Source organism: Dermochelys coriacea, chromosome 13 (assembly GCF_009764565.3).
Source record: "Dermochelys coriacea isolate rDerCor1 chromosome 13, rDerCor1.pri.v4, whole genome shotgun sequence".
Lineage (NCBI taxonomy): Eukaryota > Metazoa > Chordata > Testudines > Dermochelyidae > Dermochelys > Dermochelys coriacea.
The window spans coordinates 18,698,169-18,720,721 of NC_050080.1; the positions used below are offsets into that span (position 1 = coordinate 18,698,169).

The window sequence follows — 22,553 nt, forward strand, 5'->3', positions numbered from 1 at the left end:
TTGGGTTTTAGATAGCTTGTGATTTTGTATTAAGAAATATGAAACAAAGCTTTCTGGAAGTAAGAACTTTTAAACATTAGTGAGACTATAATAAGCAATATTACACAACTGTCTTATGATGTATAATGTTACTATGTATAACAAATGTGGTATAGATCTGACCCTATTGTGATGTTGAAGTGCATATGAATAATTCAGTTATAAATATGCATGGTCTAATTCCACTTTTCTGCCTATAACTTACTAAACTGGAAGGAAAGAGTGTTGTACAAAACGTTAGTGTATTTTCATTGTAATGTCCATGAGATTTGTTTTGCTTGAAGGTCAGATTCCACTGCTGTGGCAAAATCCCAGTGTTTTAAGACAGTCTGATATTATTAGGAAGAAAAAAAACCCACCTGAACATCAATTGCTTAAAGACAAAAGATTTGGGGTAAAATTTTCAAAAGCATCAAAGTCACTAGGGGCCAGATTTTAAGATATTTTGGCCCTTAAAGATGCAAATAGATGCTTTTGAAAATTCTACTAAGCCCCTAAGTGCTTAATTCCCATGGAAAATCTCAGTAGGCATCTAACTGCAACTTTAGATACCTAAATAGTTTTAAAAATCTGGCTCTAGGAGTCTAAGGCACTTTGACAGGTTTCAGAGTAGCAGCCGTGTTAGTCTGTATCTGCAAAAAGAAAAGGAGTACTTGTGGCACCTTGGAGACTAACAAAGTTATTTGAGCATAAGCTTTCGTGAGCTACAGCTCACTTCATCGGATGCATGTAGTGGATCCGATGAAGTGAGCTGTAGCTCACGAAAGCTTATGCTCAAATAACTTTGTTAGTCTCTAAGGTACCACAAGTACTCTTTTAAGGCACCCTGGTACTTCTGAAAATATTACCTTTCTCCAAAACTCTGTTAAAATATATTGATGATAATAATAGGAAACATTTGGCTGGTATCAGATTTTTTTTTCCTTATGGCCCATTCAAATAAAATAAATTCCCCATGGTTAGAATCCATTAGCAGAATACTTGCTCATCGTAATAATGTAAAAGACTTTTTCCATGGTCATTTAGGAAATGGAAAATGCATCAGATCCATGCAGAACATACCTATGCAGAACAGGTAGCATCAGGGAAGTGCAAGTGCTTTCGCCCTTTCACTAATGCCTCTGCTATGTAGCCAGGCTTCTGCTTTGGAGAAGTTGCCACATACAGCAGATACAGTACGCATTTATCCTTGAGAGAACTATCATTCCTAAGTGATCTCAGTGCTAAATCATGACTTTGGCAGGTGGAAACTAGTAATAAGGCTTGAATGATGGCTTGAGGGAAGATAATATTAAGCTGAAGGCTGTGCGTGCTTTATGCCAGATATGAAGTTTATGGTTTTATAATAAAACATTACCTCGTTTCTTTATGTAATTGAATAATTATTTCAGGTGCTGCAGTGCATCTTCACCACCCATTGCTGAAACCTCAGATGCTGCTACTTTTTGCTACCAAAAAATAACTCATGAAAGAATGGACTGGTTTAGTCTTCAGTCTGGCTGAGGCAGACCTAGCTGGAGCTTTGTACCTGCCCCCGAGAGAGAGAGAGAGAGACAGACCCATGCTGAGGGACACAAGAAGAGAAGGATAGCAGTTGTGGAGAGATGTGCAATGATGAGTGATTAGCTTCCTTTAGCATAGATCGATTTCTCCAAACTCAGTTTCTAGATTCAGCTTTGAGGATGTAACCATATAATAATACAGGCAAGAAAGATATCAGCCAGCTTCTGAGGAACAGAGACGGAGAAAGGTGTGAGATTCCTGGGCCTTTCTGGAGCAGAGGCTGCGAAACCTGGTAAGAAAATTATGATGACAAGGGATTGTAGGCATTTAAGGACTAATATTCAGAGCCCTGCACTCACGAGTGTGTGTGTGTGTGTGTGTGTGTGTGTATACAGGCAAATGAATTGGAGAGCAAAACTTGGAAGTTGTGGGAGCAAATCAGGTGGTTAGACATGTAACTATCAGAATTTGTGCCCACAATTTGCTTTGCAAACATGGAGACCCAGCTGAAAATTCATCACTTAAAATATTTTAACCATTCCTCTTGGAATAGATGGCATTTGGGACAAATCACAGTACTAAATGCTCTGGTCCAGCACTGTGGATAGTGAATGACAAAAACATGACTTGATTTGTGAGCTCTCTTATACCAGATTGAGTCATTCTTCATCAGGTGAGACTGGGAATGGCTGCAATGGAGAAGTTCTCTCCTGCATTCTGAGTGTAAGAGGATTCTTCAGGGACACTTGTAGGCTGTGGTTCCCTGCAGCTGCATGCTAAAGGCCTGGTTGGGTACGTGAAGTTCACAGGGACTAGAAATTCTTGACTGGCAGAGAATAACAAGATGAAATAAGAGAGCAACTAAAAAAAAGAAGAGTTTGCATTTTGAGTTTAATCATTAGGGTGTAGCTTTTTGGAACATCCTTCTGGTATTGAAAAGATGGGAGTTTCCTCCTCTTATTCAAACATTTCCTGAATTGGAGCCTAAAATGTTTTTTTTCTTCTGCTATGATTCACCTGGCTCAATATCAGCAATACATTTTGAGCCCCAGGTGGAAAAAAGTGCAGAGCTAGATCATCCAGCTGGTATTCTGCTTTCTGTAGCACATCAACTGGAATTAAGTGCCAGAAACAAAAGCTTAGTGCTGGGAGGAGAGAGATGTTTCTCTTGCTGTTGAATGCCCACCAAGATTCATGAATGGGTCCTGAGCCTCCTGACTAAATTCACCAGGAAATCCGAGATGGGCCCCCAAAACAGGTCCTGTGTCAATTATAGGACATAACTCATTTGAACAGTCCACCTTTTTGGTGAGACAACACACTGGTTAATGTTTCCCATTTTTTTCTCCTCTTCTGTATGGGGGTTTCCCCTGTTGAAAGATCTGTTTTGAGCATGTGGGGCTAGTTTTTTTTCATGCCACAGCAGCAGATCTCTCTTCATCAGACTGCAAAACAAAAGTCTCATTCTTGTGGGGGCGCACTCTGCTAGCCTTCAGCTTTGGACACAGAGAAGGAATCTGGAAGAGACTTGATTCCGGTGAGTCCTGAGACAACCACGAGTCCCTTGATGCTCAGGAAAGGATCAGGCACCAGCAAGGAGAGGGGCCTTTCCGTGGTGGCTTCCAGTCAGGTTGTGCTGCTGTCATCCCTTTTTCTGCAAGGGCAGGATCTGGATGTAAACTTGGATCCAGCTCTAGAATCCCTTGGGTTTTGAGCAGGGAAGAAGAATCTTGGAAAGCAGCAGTACCAAACAGATTGATGAGTGATTGTGGGCAGTTCATAGTGCGGAATGGTAACAGTGTGAGTTTGGGCTGCGTACGGAAAGGCAGTGTGTTATAAGGGACTATGTGGCACTGGAGAGACTGTAGAAGAGGCAGTCAGCTCTGGGCACCTCAGCATCAGAAAGATATTGGCAAACAAGGGAATTTAGGGACAAGAAATAGAAATGAGGAAGGGCCAGGCGGGATTGATTTGTGGGGAGAGGTTAAAAACTAAAATAGCTTGTCTGGGAGGAAAAAGGTGAAATTGAGAAAAAGGGTCAGTCTGAATGCTGGGAAAACTTTCTGAGCTCTGTCAAAACAGTCTCTGTGGGATGTAATGGGAGTTTGATTGCCTGGGAACTTTAACATAGACTGGACAAAGCCCAGGAGCACATGCTGAATGGAAAAAGCTGTAGTGGTCTGCGCGGGAATGACCTAGTACAGTGCAACTCTTCTATTTCTACTGATCCGGGTTATTTTTTGAGCTTTTGCTGCCACCTGGTGACTCTCCCAGTAAAAACAATTTTTAAAAATGAACTATGTTCTCTCTAAACCATATTGCATCTCTTCCTCCCCCCCGCCTTCTCTGTGCCCATCTGCCCTCACTCTCTCCTGCTCCCAGTTACCCATCTGCCCGTGAAAGTGCTAGTGAGACAACAGCTCTGAGGACAGCTGCAGCAAACACCAAACCTGGAAGATGGGCCAGTTAATTCCAAATGTCACAGTTTGGCTGGTGTCTGAGGAAGGACCCTGGCTTAAGCAAAATCAAATTATAGCACACATTCTCTCTCCCTGTCTTCCAGAATACAAGCCAAGCTATGTCCGGAATCGCTCTATTCGCTCTGTGTCCATTGAGCTGGATGGAGAGGTTTATAATTTGGGCTTAGAAGATGGCTACCATCCTGTCTTACCAAGGAATATCACCAAAAGACACAAGACAGAGGGGGAGGCTGCAGGAGCAGAGGAGGATAAGGACATCGGAGAATACAGTGGCACGGGCAGCATCGCAGAGTATATGGCCCCTAATTTAATCAAAGTGACTCACAGGTGAGTGTGTACAGTGTGTGACATTTGCCCTTGTCACCCATCGGCAGGTTGGGAAAGAATAGGTACATTTCTTTTGGTGAACTAGTAATTTGGATGCTGACACCTGGCCTCTGACTTTCCAGCTTGGCAGAGTGAAAGTGCTGCAGAAATCGTTTATTTGGGGAGGAGGGAAAGAGCAGGAGAGGAAATCTGCCTAGGTTCAGCCAGTGTCCCTGCAGAGTAAGGGTTCGGAGGTGGAAATTTTCCAAAACTCTCAACATTGGCCTAGCTCTGCTCCCATTGAAGTCAGTGGTATAACTCACATTGATTTCAATGGGCACTGAGTTACACCTTTTGAAAATCCCATTCTGACTGTACATTTAAGTCCCTCTTTCTCCTTTCTCTGAAATCCCCATCCTTATCCTCAGTAGCATTAGCTTTTCACAGTGGATGATTTCCCATCACACAGGGAATGGTGTGTGGCTGCAGAGGGCTGCCCCATGCTCTAAGCTTTGTCTCCACTGGAGACTTGCTGCCATTTCACCCATCAGTGATTAGCCAATTCAGACCCCTAGTGTAAACAAGCACAACTACTGTTTGCACCAGGAATGCTCATCCTTATTTGAGACCAGGATAAGCTGTACAGTGGAACTCATAGTGATTCACCTGGTCTGTGCAAGGGGTTGGCTGTAACTGGGGCAAGGCCTTAGTTGAGTGTAACTGCTTATTCCAAGAACGCAATTGGAGTTCTAGGGGAAGCAGCTGCCTTTCGCACCTCCCTCTTGCCAATTTTGTGAACGTGAATGCTGGACTGAGGAAAGAGAAGCATTGTGAGGTGGAGCCTTGGAGGGGGGGGAGAGGGAATTACCTGGGCTGTGAAGACACCGTAACACCACTGGGAAGAAAGAAATCTACTCCTGTGTGTGTAAACTCTAGAGCTGTTTGCAGTTAAATTTGTGTTTGATTAGCTTAGTTACGGTCTTCTTATGAATTTTCCGCAGACAGACATCTGTTATCAATGTGTTTGTTATTTTGAATTGTTCACTGATTAGCTCATGTAAACACGCTTCAGTTCCTGCTTCTAGGGCTAGCTCCTCTGCTGGTGTAAGGTGGCATGGCTCCATTGAAGGTAGTGCAGTTGAGGATCCCTACCTGTGTGGTCATGAGTCAGAATGTGCTGTTTGTGCTGTGTGAGTGGCCTCTTGAATCAAACGATGTTAATCCTGCTCCCTGATTAGGTGGCTCCCAAGTCCATACAAATTGCTGGTTGTGCAAACACTGCTGCAAACATGTACCTGCCTGAGGAGTCCTACCGCTTCCTTATCCACAAACTTTCTTGTGAAAGCTGGGGCAGGGAGTTCACAGCCTTTGGTCAAATGACACTTCAGAAATACCCATCTGTGGTATTTACTAAGCTCCTAGTGTAAAATTTTCAAAAATGCCTAAATCCCATTTTTAACAGTTACTTGGGATTCTAAATCTCATTAAAAGTCAATGGGACTTAGAAGCCTAAGTCACTTAGATGTTTTTGAATTTTATCCCGTTGTAAAAGCTGTAAAAGTTCCTTCTCTTTGAAGCCTGACATTTTTTCTGGGGAATCTCTCGTGTCTCTTTCATAGATCATTCAGTTAAGTGTTAACAGATTACTGCTTCCAAGAAGCTTTTAGAATTCATTACATGCTTGATAAGTAATGTAACGACATGCTACATGTTTGATAAGTAACTTAGAAGTCTGTGTAGCCCAGTCTGAGCAGCAATAGGAAATAGCCAGTATGTGGGGAGGGCCAACTCTAGGCACCAAGTAAGCAAACTGGTGCCTGGGGCAGCACTCCGGCTGTTCTAGGGGTGGCACTCTGGCAGCAGCCCCGGCAGCAATTCAGCGGCAGCTCCTCTCCATCGTTTCCCGCGGCAGCAATTCGGCGGCGACTCTTCTGACTCGGATCTCGCCTTCAGTGGCAATTAGGCAGGTGTTTTTTGCTGCGTGGGGCGGCAAAAAACGTAGAGCCGGCCCTGTTTACAAAGATATTCAAAGTGATTGATTGTTTATTACCCTCCAGTTAGTTTTCACATTGGCTGTGTGTTATCATGGTAAATTTGTAACAAATCTCCCCCCCCCCACTAGATTATTTAATATTGCTGAATTGGTATCATTTGCTTTTTGGAGCTTTGGAACTCAGGCCTTGTCTACACTACAGCGGTAAGTCGACCTAAGTTACGCTACTTCCGCTACATGAATAATGTAGCTGGAGTCTACGTAGCTTAGGTCGACTTACTGCAGTGTCTACACCGCGCTGTGTTGATGGGAGATGTCTCCCATTGACTTACCTTACGCCTCTCATTCCAATGGAGTACCGGAGTCCATGGGAGAGCGCTCTTCATTAGACCCGCTAAATCGACTCCCACTGAATCAATTGCAGCAGCATCAAACCCGGTAAGTGTAGAGATGGCCTCAGAGTTATCAAAAGCAGATGTTTCTATTGTTGGCTCCTCTGTAATAAACTTTTATTCTCCTGTGGACAGATGCTATATCCTGGAGAACGATACTGTTCAGTGTGACACAGATCTGTACAAGTCACTGCAGGCTTGGAAGGACCATAAACTTCATATTGACCATGAGGTTAGTGATCTTAACAGCTGTATGTATGTAATATGCTGCTTTATTTTATTATTTTTAACTTTTGCGTTTGGGAATTGGGTTAGTTTTTTCCTTGGTTTGTGGAGATGAGGGATTTGGAAGAGAAGTTGTCATATGAGGTCTCCCTGCAGACCTATGCATTCAGGCCAGTGAATATTTAGCCAGTCATTGGGGCACAGGGAGATGTTGGGGAGAAAAAGCTGAAACCCAAAAACATTGCAGAGTACAGGGAAAGGAGCTCTTGTAATCACTCAGCAAATCATATCTGGGAATGCTTTTACACTGAAAATCTTGCACAGGCTATGGGAGATACTGAAGACCATATTAGTTTTGGTAGTATACTAAGGGGCAAGCTTAAGTCAAGCTTCTTCAGTATCGTCCTCTTGTTCCAGCTCTCTGTTTTTTAACAAGCATGTGCAGTATGGAATGCAGAAGAAAATTGCCTCGTCTCATCTCTCTCCTGTCTCCTCTGTTTCTTGTATAGGGTCACAGGGCAGGATCCTTTGTGTACTCCTCTTGAGTTCTGGGTCCACCACATGTACACCAGCCTGTCATGCTGCAACTGCTATTTAGTGGTGGTGGGGTAGTAAACTTTTGCTCAATCCTGGATGATATGTTTGCATTGTCTCCCCATGTAAAGAGACAAGGTGGGAGCCCTAGACCCATCTCTTGAGCATGTATGTGCACTGCGAGCTAGAGTAAAGAATACCAACACACTAGCAACATTACTGCCTTCAATTACAGGGGAAGGAGCAGATGATGGTCTGGCACTTCGCTCCTCTCCCACAAATGCATATGCCAACACAATCAAACTAACCACTGCCCTGTGCTCCATGCAGCCAGAGGTTTCAAATGATTGTAATGTAAAATGGTGGAGACCTGTCACTTCCTCTTGCAATCCTAAAAGGAGGGAAATCTGTTCCTGTTTCAAATTCACGATGGGCCACACCTCTCCAAAAGGCTTCAGTTGGACTTGTTCCTTTTGCTAGGTAACATCCAGCCTTTTTCAAATCTGAATGATGGGAGGAAGTTGTATACAAATCAGAACATAGCCATATCTTTCCCCTGCTAGAGCTCAGTATGGTGGTTAAGACCTGCCCTAAATAGGTCATGGTTGGTATTTTGGGAATAGAAAGACTGACTTTCCTATAGCTCCAAGCTCGGGTTTCCATCCTAGGCAGCCAGAGGAAGGTTTGCTCCTGGGCTTTAAGGGGGAGTAGTTTTGGTAATTTTGATCCTGTGGCAGAAGCCTAGAAAGTATGTGCAGGTCCATCAGAGGAGCCACTGCAGTCTACTTGGGGTAGGAGCAAGGTAAGAGTGGGGAAAGAAATTTTTTTATTGGACTAGAATGGATAGGAGAAGATAGGAACCCAACCAATTCATTCTGTGATTTTTGTTGTTAGATTGAAACACTGCAAAATAAAATAAAAAACTTAAGGGAGGTCAGAGATCATCTAAAGAAGAAGCGACCAGAGGAGTGTGACTGTAACAAGATAAGGTATCTCCACACATACATTAAAGTAGCAAGTTGTAATATGCAACGGTGGCTGATATGAGTCTTGGCAGGCAGGGTAAGAGCCTGTTTTACCAGAGTTAATGCTGATGATGCTAACAGACCATGTCCCTTTAACAGAAAAGCAGTACCATGAGTATGTTCCACCTGCTAATGTCCTGTGAGAGCTGGGTTGCAGCAGAGGAGCTCTTAATCCCGTGCCCAGTTTAGCTGAGGCTTCCCTCCCACCTTTCTGTTACGCAGGAATGGTTATGAATCTGAAATAATCAAAGTGACACTCAGAGAAGCACATTTTAAAGCTGGGTCACGAAAGCAAAAGATGGGGACTTTTTTACAAAGTGATAGGTCTTTTCTCTGGCCTCCTTCTGTCCCTTTACTCCAACAGTTGTAGTGTTTGACTGGGAATGTCCTGCTCGTAATTACTCACTTCTCTTACAGTGCAGAGCTAGCAGAACTCAGGCATTTCTGTTTCTCATGAATTAATTCAGGACTAATCAATGCCATTTAAAATGATGGACAAGGTCAAGCTTCTAACTAGCTTTTAAGCTGCCCCTGTGGTCTAGCGTTGGTGACCTAAGATCATGGGTAAGGCTCTGTGTTTGTCACGGAGGTAGCAGAAGTCACAGATTCCGTGACTTTGTGTGACCTCTGTGACTTCTGCAGCGACGGGTGTGGCTGACCCCAGAGCTGCGCAAGCAGCTGATCTGGGGAAGGCCACACTGGCTGCTGCCGGAGCAGCTCTGCAGTCAACCATATCAGCTACAGCTCTGGCAGCCCGCCCCGGGGACTGCCTGAGCAGTGGCTGATGTGGCTGGCCCCGGGGACCGCTTGAGCAGCAGCCCTGTGGGTGGTGGAAGCTGCCACAGCTCAGCGGCTCCCAACAGTGATCCAGGGTGGCTAGAGCAACGCCTGGCCCCGGGCTCCCCGCCCGCACCCCATGGCAGCTGGAGCAGCTGCTGGCCTCCCTGCCCAGCAGTGGCGGTGGGAGCCACAGTGGGCCCCCCAGGCGCCCCCCACCCCAATTCAATCAGGGTATAAGTCATGGACAGGTCATGGGCCTGTGATTTTTTTGTTTTCTTGCCCGTGATCTGTCCATGACTTTTACTAAAAATACCCATGATTAAATCTTAGCCTTAGTCATGGGTTCAAATCCAGCTGATCAAATATAGCTCTGCTCAGATGCAGTGGTGGTGGTGGGGTTATATGAGAACAGAGATGATTTATTAAGCACGTTCTGACTTTAGACTTGCTTTTCTAAAGGGGAGCAGTGTCACTTTCTCTGCTTTCAATAAGTATACTGCACAAATGGAGTAATACAAAGGTCAGATGAGAACAAATTGCTCCCCCTTCAGTTTAATCACTGGCATCGTAATCCATTTCCTCAGACACCAGCAGTAAAATGTATAGCAACTGCTAGCTGGAAGAAACAGGCATTTTCCAGCTAGTAGGGAGCACCTGTAGCTGTACAGCCAGCACTGGTTTAAACGTACCCACACTTTTCTTACTAACTGAATTCTAAGTGCAATAGTTAAATGTCAAAACAGTGATTGTGCATCAGGGACTCTGCACAGTTAGCTTTTAATGTGCCCAAGAATTTCCAAAAGAATTGTAAGGCAGCACACACATTGCATAGGGAGAGCATTTAAGAGCTTCCTGAGGGCTTCAGGCAAACAAGCATAGCAGAGAATCTTGTAAAATCAATTGTTAAAGTACTTGAATAAAATTTGCTTTCAAGAAAGCTGCTCAGCAAAGCAACTTAAGAGTGCCAGAAACAGCTGACAATACGGCTACTATTGAGTTTGCCAATGAGCCAGGTGTCACCATGGGAATATCGGCCATAGATCTGCGGTGGCATTGTGTGTGCTCTACAGAGCAGATGGAGCAGGCCTGTATATTTAGAGAAACCAGACAGCAATTCCACCTCCCATTAATTAAAGTAGCTCAAAAAAGGTTTTTCAAAGGTTATTAAAAGAAAAAATACTGTGAGATGTGCCCTATAGAGGCCTTCGGGGGGGGGGGGGGGGATTTTTTTGCTATTATGATGAACAGGCATCTCTGCCTGAAGAGATGGGCAGGTTTGACACATCACCTCTTGCAGTTGCTTCTACAGGCTGAGCTATTCAGAATACACCCTTCAGCTCCCTGGGTTCACATTACATGCTAGCTAACAACTGTGAAGTGCACAGTCTGCATAGTGTTTGTTAGCTGATGACTCTGCAGTGCAGTGGCCTGTAGCTGAAACTATACAACAAATGTAGCATCGTTTTTTAATATTCTCTGGTATCGCCAAATAGTACGTACAAGTGTGGCATAAAGTAGGAACCTATGTAATGTTGAATGAAGAATGAGATTTGTGTGTAATCTGATATATAGTGATGTAATTCTAAGTGGTACAAACACTCCCTTTTACATGTGTAATATTTTCCAAAACACAGTATGAGACCATGAAAGCTTACATAGCCCTATAAAATCACTGGTTTCAAAGAGTAACATTTTAAAAACTACTGTCAAGGACAGATTTTATTTTAATATTTACGGATGAACTTGTTTATGTGGAGAATGTTTACACACCTCTTCTCTGCAAGCATTTACACAAGTGCATATGTGATTCCAGTGAAGTCAATGGGACTACTCATATGAGTAAAGTTTCAATTATGTAAAGCTACAATTCTGCAATAAGAACATTTATTGATTTAGAATTAGGTATATACTTTGTGTGTGAAATGTAAGCTTGCAGAATCAGACTAGTTATTTGATAGTAATAGTTACCTTATGTTGATAATTGGCCTTTTTAAAGCTCTGTGGCACTCAGATATATTCTGACATTTTATTTGAATTACATTACTTTTTTTATTTGTCTGTTGAAGAGTCTATTAGAACCTGCACAAGTCTGACAGAATTCAGTCTGCTACACTATTTAGATTAAATTGCAAAACTTTTTAAATTGGCTTCCAATTTGCAAGGCTTCTAATGGAGGGCATGACAATCACCAATAGTGTTACAATTAACTGAGCTTTTATTCATTTTAAAAAATTGTTTTATTCTGTAATTTGTGTATGCAAAAATCACAAAGACCACCTTGCAAAAACTTGAATAGCCCTAATTTTTTATAACACAGGAAAGGGAGTTCCAAAAAGAGATCTAATCAGGTAGACTAACTTGTTTAAAACCCAACACACATTTGCCAGGATCCTGTTGAGTACATAGATCTCCAGAATAAATTAGACGCTGGTACAAGCCAGAATGTTAGTTGCAACGCTATCTTGTATCTATTTCCCAGGCACTACTAGCCCGTAACAATACAGCAAGCACCTACAAGTCAATTTATATTGATTTTTTTTTTTTTAACTACAAGAGAGGAAAGGTTATAGACATCTGGCAACTCTCCTATTATCAAAATAAGTTCATAAAAATTTACATGAAGAAAGTACTAAAACTGGAAATCTAATTGTTTTAGCTGACAGATGTATAATTTTGGCGCTCATATGCACAGGACAGGTAATGTTGAAGCTGCAGTATCTGAAATCACTTGCAGATACATGTTGAAACACACCACAAGATGTCCCTGTCCTCCCATGATTTTGTGGAGACAGCAGAAAATGCAGAAAAATGCTTAGAAGGGTAGATTCCAGTGCAGCTAGGTTGCACATTGCTAGTGAATAACTCAGTAGAAGAGGTGACATTTTCTGTTTGAATGCAGTGTGCAAATTCTGTATAAACAGAAGCAATTGTCTTTTGGTGTTCTTGATTGTGAGTGTTTTTTTTGCAGTTACCATTCCAAACATAAGGGCAAACTGAGGCACAAAGGATCTAGTCTCCATCCTTTCAAGTAAGTGCAGGCCTCCTTCTCTGGAAGAAAAATGCAAGATGCTCACAGGTTAAACTTTGATGAATACACACTACCCAAGAAGTAGTCAAATGCAACAATACTGCATCTCTCCTCTATTTAAAAGACATTTTACATCTAAAGAAAGGGCAGTGAATAAGAGAGTGGGGTTCTAGTGGTTCAAGCATGAGACTAGGAGCTAGCAAATTCTGAGATCTAATTCCTGCTCTGAAAAGGACTCTGAGACTTTAGGCTAGGCAATTAACCTCACTGGCTGTTTCATCTTCAGTAAAATGGGGTAATAGAACCCACCTACTTCCTGAGCTGTGATAAGGACTGAGTAGATCATGTCTCAACTGTTTTGAACAAGAACAGGGCTATAATTCCCAAGTATTTTCTCAGCAGGGCCTTTTGGAAGTAAGGCTGTTTCTTTAACAATGTGAATGATTAATTTTCCTTCCAGTTCATGAAGCAAAGCCCATCAATTTTGTAAGCGACTTTCAAGTCCACACCGCCCCCACCCCCCCCTTTTTTTTTTTTTTTTAAGAGTTGGGTGCATTGTCCTAACTTTCCTTGTCTCTTGGCTGTAGGAAAGCCCTGCAGGAAAAGGACAAGTTGTGGCTGCTTAGAGAACAGAGGCGAAAAAAGAAGCTGCGCAAACTGCTGAAGAGAATAAAAAACAATGATACATGCAGCATGCCTGGCCTGACCTGCTTCACCCATGACAACCAGCATTGGCAGACTGCCCCCTTGTGGACATGTAAGGATCCCAGTGACTGAGCAATAACCAGGAAGGTGCAGGTCACTGCCTGGGACAGGATTCTGTCCACCAGGCAGCGCCCTGCTCCCTCATTGTTAGTATCAGTCCTACAGAGAGCACTTTATAGTATATGGTATATTGACCAAAGTCACAGGAATTTCCTCATAATATACAGCAATGCATTTACGGTTGGTATTACCAATCCAACAGGATCGGGAAAAAACGCCATCTTTTTCTGAAAAGTGAGTTAAAAGTGGAGGCTAAAAATAATCTGTTTAAATCAAATAGGTGTTTTTTACCAAGGTTTTCAGATAATGGGATCCAGTTTTGCATACGAGCCTCTTACAGAATTTGGTGTTCTTTAAGTATTTGCCTTACATGAAATAACTAATCCTTAGGAAACATGCCAGTTTGTAGTGGTCTGGCACATGGGGATTTGCTCATTTCCAGGGTTGGGGAAGAGGTGATCCATGGCCACTGGGAGGATTTGTTGGGTTGAGAATATAGGTGGGCCAATTTATTTTATTTTATTTTTATTGCAAATAACACATTTGCCAAAAATGCAGTTTGATTGACTGAAGCTGCAAATTCAAGCTGAACTCAGGAAATAGTTTCAGCTGCAAAAAAGTCAATGCTTTTTCATTTCAAAGAGACATTTAGTTTTGAAATTTAGCTAGATTTAACTTCAAAACAAAAGTGTAAAAAAAAAAAAGGTGGGGGGGATAAAAACCACTGAAAGCCAAAATAACCCCTTCCATTTCAGCCAAAATGAGGGGTATTTTTGGTTTTTCATTTCACTCAGGAAAAAAAAATTCCAGATTTTTTTCAGATGTCAATGAATTTAAAAAAAAAAATTATTCATTCAGCTCTCATTGACACTGCCCTCTATAAGAAGATCCTCTTCTTGGAGAACAGAAGGGCCCCTCTCAAGAACTATAGTATGGCAGGGAACATGGAGAGGGCAGAGAGGAGCTGTCTGGGAACTTTCACATTCTACAGGTGGAAAAGGTAGGACAGAATAGAACAGAGCATGTGCACAAGTTTCAATTGCTAGCTGCGCCCTCTACCTAATTTTTGCATAGGGCAACAATATTCCTAAAGTGAGGCAGAAGGAATGCTAACTGAATACACATTTTAGAATAGTGTCTCACCAAGCTGCCATAGAATTTTGCTATAAGCTGGGGCACAGAGAAGGAGAAACACCTGGTTGAGGACTATGAGCCACCAACATGATCCAGTTTTGAGGAAAGCCTAATTCAATACTAGGATGCATCAGGTATTTTCAGTAGGGATAGGGAAGTGTTATTACCATTATACAAGGCACTGGTGAGATTAAATCTGGAATACTGTGTGCAGTTCTTGTCTCCCATGTTAAGAAAGGTGAATTCAAACTGGAACAAGTACATAGAAGGGCTACTAGGATGATCAAAGGAATGGAGAACCTACTTTACAAGAGGAGAGCTTGGCTTGCATAGCCTAACCAAATGAAGGCTGAGGGGAGATATAGGTGCTTTCTATAAATACATCCAAGGGATAAACACCAGGGATGGAAAGGAGTTATTTACAGTAAGGGCCAATGTTGGCACTAGAACAAATAGATATAAACTGACCAAGTTTTAGGTTTGAAATCAGGTAAAAGTTTCTACCCATCAGAGGACTGAAGTTCTGGAACAGCCTCCCAAGGAGAGCAGTGGGGGCAAAAAATCTAACTGGTTTCAAGACTAAGCTTGATACGTTTATGGAAGGGATGGTATGATGAGGTTGCCTACAATCCCATGTGGCCTGTCCATAACTGATAGAAAATACGTCCAATACCTGGAGATGGGACACTAGATGGGGAGGGCTCTGAGTTACCACAATGAATTCTTTCCCAGGTGTCTGGCTGGTGGATTTCACCAAAATGTTCAGGATCTAACTGATCACCATATTTGGGGTCGATGGAATTATCCCCTGGGTCAGATTGGCAGAGGTCATGGGGTTTTTCACCTTCCTCTGTAGCATGGGGCACAGCTGGTTTGAACTAGAATAAATAATGGATTATCTGTAACTTGAAGTCTTTAAAACATGATTTGAGGATTTCAGTAACTACAAGGTTATGGGGTCTATTACAGGAGTGTGTGGGTGAGGGTCTGTGGCCTGCAATATGCAGGAGGTCAGACTAGATGATCATGATGGTCCATTCTGACCTTATAGTCTATGAGAATAGTGAAGTGCATGCCTAACACTGGCTGAATGCGTCTTATGGTTTTAAGTATCTCAACCTTTCATTTGCAGTGGGTCCTTTTTGTGCCTGTACCAGTGCCAACAACAACACATACTGGTGTATGAGGACAATCAATGAGACACACAACTTCCTGTTTTGTGAATTTGCTACTGGCTTCCTGGAGTATTTTGATCTCAACACTGACCCATATCAGGTACCTGAACAGAGAGCAGAAATGGAAATACTGAAAACAGACTAGTAAACTCTCTTCCCCTTTCAATATGAAATAACTTTTTAAATTGCTAAATAAGTAGCTTTTCATCAAACAATGCACATTTGAAAGAAATCTCCTAGTATACACTAAAACAGTGATATAAGGCAGTGACTTGATTAGGAGCTGCTAATTCATATCATAGCAAGGCAGTCTTTGTTCAAGAAAAATATTGCACTTTCCTGGTTAAAAGTGCAAGTGGCATTGAAGCAGATAATTGTTTTTTGGGGCAAGTAAAAGTGTGTGTGTGGGGGGGTGCCTTCTTCCTGCCTTGGGACTAGAGCTGGCTCTGCACTGACCATACACTCTCACATCTGGTCACAGATCAAAAATAGGAATGAAAAGCTTTTGTCTTATGTCTGAGGCCTTTGACTCACCCTGGTGTAAGCGCCACTAGTGCCAACCCCTACCATAGATACACTGAACTGCCTTAAGCTATGACTTCCACCCATACAGTTTACCCTGGTTTTAAACCTCTCTTCTGTATTTAAATATCTGTTTATAGAGAGAATGTCTTTAATTGATTGTGTGGTGCCAGGAAGCCCAAGTTGAGCCATGTAGTTGCAAAGTACTGCTTATACATTCTAGGATTGTATGGCTATAGCAATACTGGTGCAAAACAAGAGCTACTTCATTTGACCTAAGCAGCTTTTCCTTGGTTTACTTACTTTTGGAAACAAACCATGTGTGTTCTTTGGGTGAAGCTCTCAACTTTTTTACAAAAAGAAAAGGAGTACTTGTGGCACCTTAGAGACTAACAAATTTATTTGAGCATAAGCTTTCGAGAGCTATACCTCACTTCATTGGATGCACTTTTTTAAGAACACTAACAACCCCTCCGTTGTTAATAAGAACATTTTATTTATCTTTAGTTGATTAATGCAGTGAATACACTAGATAGAGACATTCTCAATCAACTGCACATCCAACTCATGGAATTAAGAAGCTGCAAAGGATATAAACAGTGCAACCCAAGAACTAGGAACATGGATCTGGGTAAGAGTCTTTTACTTACATGCTCCAAATCCTCAAGTGAAAAGGGTTTTCAGTATACCAATGCTAATTTTGCACAATTGCAAATGGATTTCTAATATTATGACTAGTTGCCCAAAAAGTTAATATGCTGTTAATTGTGGACTGTCTTTAGGTTCATAGTTGCATGCATTGGATTGTGTCTCAATTTGCTGTACTTACAGCATTTAAAGAACTATCCATTTCTGTGAATTACATAGACATAGTTAGTGTATTAAGCAAATGTAAAGCTGTTTTGTTTACTTTCCTAACATATTTAGTAGATATTTGAGGGGAAAACTGAGCAAACAGTAGAAGAGTACAATACTAAACTTAGAGAAGCTAAAGATCTCACGAGTTGAACTCTTATAGAAATGTATAAAATCCCATGTGTGTTTAGGATCCTCAGTGTAAGTCTTGTATTAAAGATTGTATAGGTAAAAGGGGAATAAACAAAACAGTTGTTCCCAACCCCCACAGCACATGCTGTGGTACCACAGATAAAACTAGCTGGCAATTTTCCAACAAAATATTTTTCCATTGGAAAATGTTGATTAATTAAAATCTTCAGGCTCTGTGGCAGTCTGCCAGGTGGGCTACCATGGAGCCAAGACTTCCAAGCTGCTGAATTGCCAGATGCTTGGGAGCTGTAGTTAGGATGTGCTCCCAAACTTCCTGGCAGCTTGTTTGTAGGGATGACACTATCTTAGGGACCATGGGCTCCCAAGCAACCTGGGGAGCACATTTTGTTTAGAAAATGTTCCTAGTATGTCAACTGGAAATCTGCAATATTTCATTTTATTGGGAAATTGAGTATTCATCCTAAATCAGTATGAAGAACTTTCTAAAAACTCCAAAAGTTTAGAGGAACTGGAAGTTGGTTTCCTAGCCAGCTATTATAACAGGACACAATAGAGTGGATAACCATTTATCCTAGTGGGAGTTTTTAAAATGTGGTGAAGAGTTCTAGACTGATAGTACTGGAGACTTTTGTCTATTAGTTATCAAAAGAAAAGGTACACCCCAGGAGTGCACTGTTAAAGAGGAAAAGGAAAGTGCAGTCTCGTGTATCATTCAGACTTTGCCCCCACTCTTGCTACAATGAGCATGAGAGCCAGTTAATGATAGGTACAAAACTGATTAGGAATGGGAAACCAACAAGCACCCATCTGTTAATGGTTTTATCCCCACCATAGTGCTGGTAGCAAAAGCTTTTGTATCCATTTCAATTCACCCACTTCCCTCGATTAGCAAATCTTGTATTGTTGCTACTGAGATGACTTTTCTTGTTCTAGATGACAATTATCTTCATCACCTTCTATTGCTTACATTGTCTGATTTACTGAGAAAATTCAGAATTCCCCACAACTGCATTTCAAGTAAAAACAAAAAATTGTATGTGTGTGTAATTCCTGCTTGTGTTTTTCAATAAAAAATTCAGGTCTTGTTCCCTCTAGAACACACAAACTATTATGAATAAGCTAGTGAAATCTGAGCAGTTGAGAGGAAAGGGTTTTTATACCTTAGAGAAAACAAATTTAATTATATTATCTTTATTATATAATATGAAAATTGTTTCATTATTGGTAGGCTTTTACACCCATGAGTGTTAAACAAGTGTTAACCAAAGCATTATCTGAGTGTGCTGCAGCAGTAGTTGTGAAAAGTTTCAACTGCCCAGTCACTGCACTGAGGTATATATTTTGAAACCTACTATTGACACTTTAATTCTGCCATTTACCAGCAGTGCCATAACTGAAAATGTGTTTATCCTAAACTTCATCCCACTGTCTTGGTGTGGGGGATTTAAAAATAAATAGTATAGGGGCTTCTACACTTATTGTATCTGTGTACTTACTTAGATATTTCTACTATATTTATTTAAATGAACCTGCCTGTCTGGATAATAACAGATCAGAGTACACACTACCTAATTTGAATTTTGTTACATTAATTCACAAGCCATTTTTGGAGGTAGTAGGGGGTTCTCAAACTGGGGCTTACAAGCTGTCTACCTCCACTCCCAAATCCCGCTTTGCCTTCAGTATTTATAATAGTGTTAAATATGAAAAATTGTGGTTTTAATTTATAAGGGGGGGCAGCGGTTGTACTTAGAGGCTCTCTATGTGAAAGGGTCACCAGTATAAAAGTTTGAGAACCACTAGGTTAGAAGGTTCTGAGACATCACAATTGTTTGCATTGTGCCTTACCCAATACCTTATTCTTTTGCAGGCATCAGTTAACTATTTTTTTTTTTCTTATTTAGGGCTTAAAGATGGAAGCTATGAGCAGTTCAGGTACATTTTTATCAGGACACACTAAGCAATGAGGAATCTGGGGCTGGGAAAGCAGAGGAGGGACTCACTTGTCTGTCAGGGATACCTTTGATGCAAACTCTCCCTCCAGCCCTGTTAATTTGAATTTCTGTAGTATTCCTATTTATTCACTGGCAGAGCATGTTCTATTTCCTGTTGTTCAGATTCAAGCTAAAATAGTTTCCCATCTTTCAGACCATAGTGCTGGTGGTTTTCTTGGTGATGGTTAACTTTTTTTCTCCTTTTGCTGCTTGATAATTAGGCAGTTTCAGCGTCGAAGGTGGCCAGAAATGAAGAGACCATCTTCCAAGTCGCTGTGAGTTGGGAGTTAGTTCATGAAAAGCTTTAGCTTAACGTTTATTTTTCTCTTTTTGCATGCAGCATCTATTCTCAGTTACTGTTTTCAAATAGGTGATCCTCACTTAAAGATGGTAGTGTAGTTCTGTTAGTTTAAGTCAGCATTGTGTTCAATTAAGGGTTATTCTAAAATTGCTGCAGTGAAGGAGGCTAAACTTTTTCTACTATGCGTACCTTGAAATGAAGGTACACAACTTTCACCAAAAATCTTCAGCCTTCTGCCTCCTTTCAGTTAACCTAGGGAACTGACTCAATATTTGCACTAAGAGAAAGGTGCTTTATGGCTAACCCAGCACCCAAACCATTTAAAAGGTATATATGTTAAAGCAAGCACCTTAAATTATTTAGAAAGAAATTAGAAGCCACTGCAGAGCACAAATGTAACACACTCCCAATAAGAAATGCCACTGAACAAGAGGGCAGCCCTATTCTGTACCAGCATGTTTCTGAATAGGTTCAGCTTGCAGTCCCATAAACCACATGCAGTTTTTCAGTCTGGAGGTGACACAGATACCTAAAATCCCTTAGTCACAGCTGCCTTCTGGGCATCCAGAAGCTGCCAAGGATAGCAGAATTGCAAACATAAGCAAATGAAGGCAGGCTAATTCCCTCACTTGAAGGATCAGATTTTTTTTCCCCTGGTACTAGCATAATCTCAGTCTTGTCTAAATTAAGTCTCTGCAGCTCGCTCACTCTCTAAGCTATAAACTCAGACTGGCCCTGGGCAAGCCTGTCAACTACATGAACTGGATCTGACAAAGCAGTGGCTGCAGTGGGCAAAAAAATAAACAAACAACCCCTACGTCTCAGGGGCTGGTACAATCTCACTATTCCCCCAGTGGCCTCATGCATACTATGAGCAGGAGGGGACAAGACTGAATTACCCATACTATTCAGGAAAAATAACTTTACTGTAAAATATACTTAGACATTCTGCTAGAATCCAGGGTTTTCTTTTTGTTGAGTTCATCTTTCTCCATTAATGCAGTACTGTCATATCTCAGAGTCTGAAAGTGGGGACCAATCTGCAAGAAAATTTAAAATAGCGTGAGGTTTCTGTATGACCTTGGGCAAATCGCATCGCCTTTCTGACTCTGTTCCCCATCTGGAAAAGAAATAGCAATAATAGCACTTCCCGACCTTGCAGGGATGTTAAGATGATAAAGCCCTTAAAAACTGTGAGGCACTCAGATACTATGGCAGTGGAGGCCATATAAGTACGTTCGATAGATCAAGTTAATTCCTAACTCTACCCTTAGTTTTGTGATACTTTTGCAATTAAAAAAATGGTGACAATTACATCAGAAATCAGCTTTAGAACTACAAGGAGTAACAAGTGTTGAAATAAGGGCCAACTAAGAGTACTGCTTTGAAGAATGTTTCAAACTTAAGCTTCAATTTAAGGGTATATGATCAATACGACACTTTATTTTAGCTAACAATTTTTTGGGCCTCGGTTTAAGAGGCTATTATTTAGCTATACCATGTTCTCCACAAAACAGATTTTAGGTGGTCCACAGATAAGTAGCTCCACTATCTTTTCTGCATGGCAATACTGAGAAGCAAACTTACATTTGCAAATACCTTACATCCCAGCATATGAGAAGACACGTACACTAAAATATGTTTATTTCATTTAAAGAGGACAACTGTGGGAAGGATGGGAAGGCTAACCTCCTGCAACCGCTGGACCTCAATGAGGAATCAAACCGTCCAGAACTTGAATCCTTGTACAGACTTAATGTATATGATTTCAGAAAATTATAATGTTAGCCTGGAGGACTGGATGAACTTTGAGGTTGAAGTAGATAGAACGTTTGCACTGTTGAGTGTATTAAATAGATAGTGAATTTTGGGGAACTACTGTCAGGAATATAGGTCCCTTTTTGAAGTCCACCTGCTTTTCCTTTGGATTATACTTCATGAAGTCACCCTTAACACTGTTCAAGGGATTGATGGGAGAGAAAATGAGGCTAACACCATGAGTTGACTGACACCTCAAAGCACAGAGCAGCCACAAAATTATTTCAGTGGGAACAAATTAAAAACCTCTCTTAGCTACACCATCAAATGTCGTTAGAGGTGGAAATTTTTGCTTTTGACTGGGGCAAATTAAATGAGGACAGTGGTAGAAAATTATTATTTAGAGATTCAGGAATTCAAGCCAGCAGCACTGAAGAAGCAGCAGCTGAAAATCTCAACAGCACAATACTTCGTTTCCTCTAAGGATATCATTGTAATTCACTGTCTACATATTTAAGATTTTTCTTACAGCTGGCAATAGCATGGCTAACAAAAAAGCAGACTGGAGTGGTTCTGTAAATACTCAATGTCTTGTTCAAAAGAAATTCCTTCAAGTTGTGAAGAATTCTGTTAATAAAAATTGTGGAATGCCCAACTATCATTTCTCAAAATGGTACCTTGTTACTTAATCATTACATAATACATTTCTAAAAGCACTACAAAATTTCAGTTAATGTATGTCTTGAATTTTAATGAACTCAGACTGTATGAAGTCTTTTTATGTGGTAAAATTGTTTGTTCAAAATGAAAACAATTTGTTTGAGAAAGCACGTTTGCTTAATGGTATAACTTTTACATTTGTAAAAAGCAACAATCTTGGCCAATAAAAAAAAGTTATAGCTCAGTGTACAGGAAACTAGAACTTTTGATTTAATGTCTAATCTGCAGTAAGTATTAGTAAATGATTGGGGATTTCCCTTCCTAAGTAATTTAAGTGTCTGTGAATATTTTCATAAAGAGGAGGTTATTAAATACACTCCAAACAGGCTCTGCAAATGCACTAAATGTTAGTTTTCATATTAATCATATACAAAACTTGAAATAGGGGGCTCACCATGATAGATGCCGTGTGTTGAGTATAAAATCAAGTGGAAGACCAACAGAAGGAAAAATCTGAATTTGTTTAGTAATTCTTCATTCTGACAATAAGCAAATTTGTTTTGAAAATCTCTCTAATGTTTAGCAGGCCAGCTGTGCAAAGTATGTAGGCACTTTAAAAAAAAAAAAAACACACCTAATAGGAAGCTTCAACAGAGATTACTTGCTGAGGACAGAGACATTATATGATAACCGAATAAAGTATTGGTGAAAGAGACACTCTCAAGGGTGACACTGGTCTGTTGCTGTATGTTTTCAGTGAAGCTAGGAAAAACAAATTCGGTTTAAGCCTGTATTCATCTCATCTCATCCCTGGTCAGATTTAATATATTGTCCAAAACTGTCTTGTCAGAGTTTTGTACTTCATAAGTAGAGTATGTGTGCTGGGCTAGGAAATGCAATCCAATATTAGCTTATACGGAGTTTAAAAACA

The 22,553-nt window shown here is 41.0% G+C and overlaps 1 protein-coding gene across 11 annotated transcripts in view; it reads left to right on the top strand.

Annotated features, from left to right (window-relative positions):
* The window catches only part of SULF2 (sulfatase 2), a 238,962-nt gene extending 217,348 nt beyond the window's left edge, over window positions 1-21,614 (top strand). For all 11 annotated transcript variants that reach the window (XM_043495701.1, XM_043495703.1, XM_043495702.1 and 8 more), the window contains 10 exons: window positions 4,106-4,349; window positions 6,849-6,945; window positions 8,367-8,461; window positions 12,246-12,305; window positions 12,893-13,062; window positions 15,337-15,479; window positions 16,409-16,532; window positions 18,814-18,844; window positions 19,125-19,178; window positions 20,862-21,614. In XM_043495701.1, the coding sequence (XP_043351636.1) occupies window positions 4,106-4,349; window positions 6,849-6,945; window positions 8,367-8,461; window positions 12,246-12,305; window positions 12,893-13,062; window positions 15,337-15,479; window positions 16,409-16,532; window positions 18,814-18,844; window positions 19,125-19,178; window positions 20,862-20,892 (1,049 nt within the window). In that variant the 3' untranslated portion in view covers window positions 20,893-21,614. The remainder of the gene's footprint in view (window positions 1-4,105; window positions 4,350-6,848; window positions 6,946-8,366; window positions 8,462-12,245; window positions 12,306-12,892; window positions 13,063-15,336; window positions 15,480-16,408; window positions 16,533-18,813; window positions 18,845-19,124; window positions 19,179-20,861) is intronic.
* Window positions 21,615-22,553: the final 939 nt, after the last annotated feature.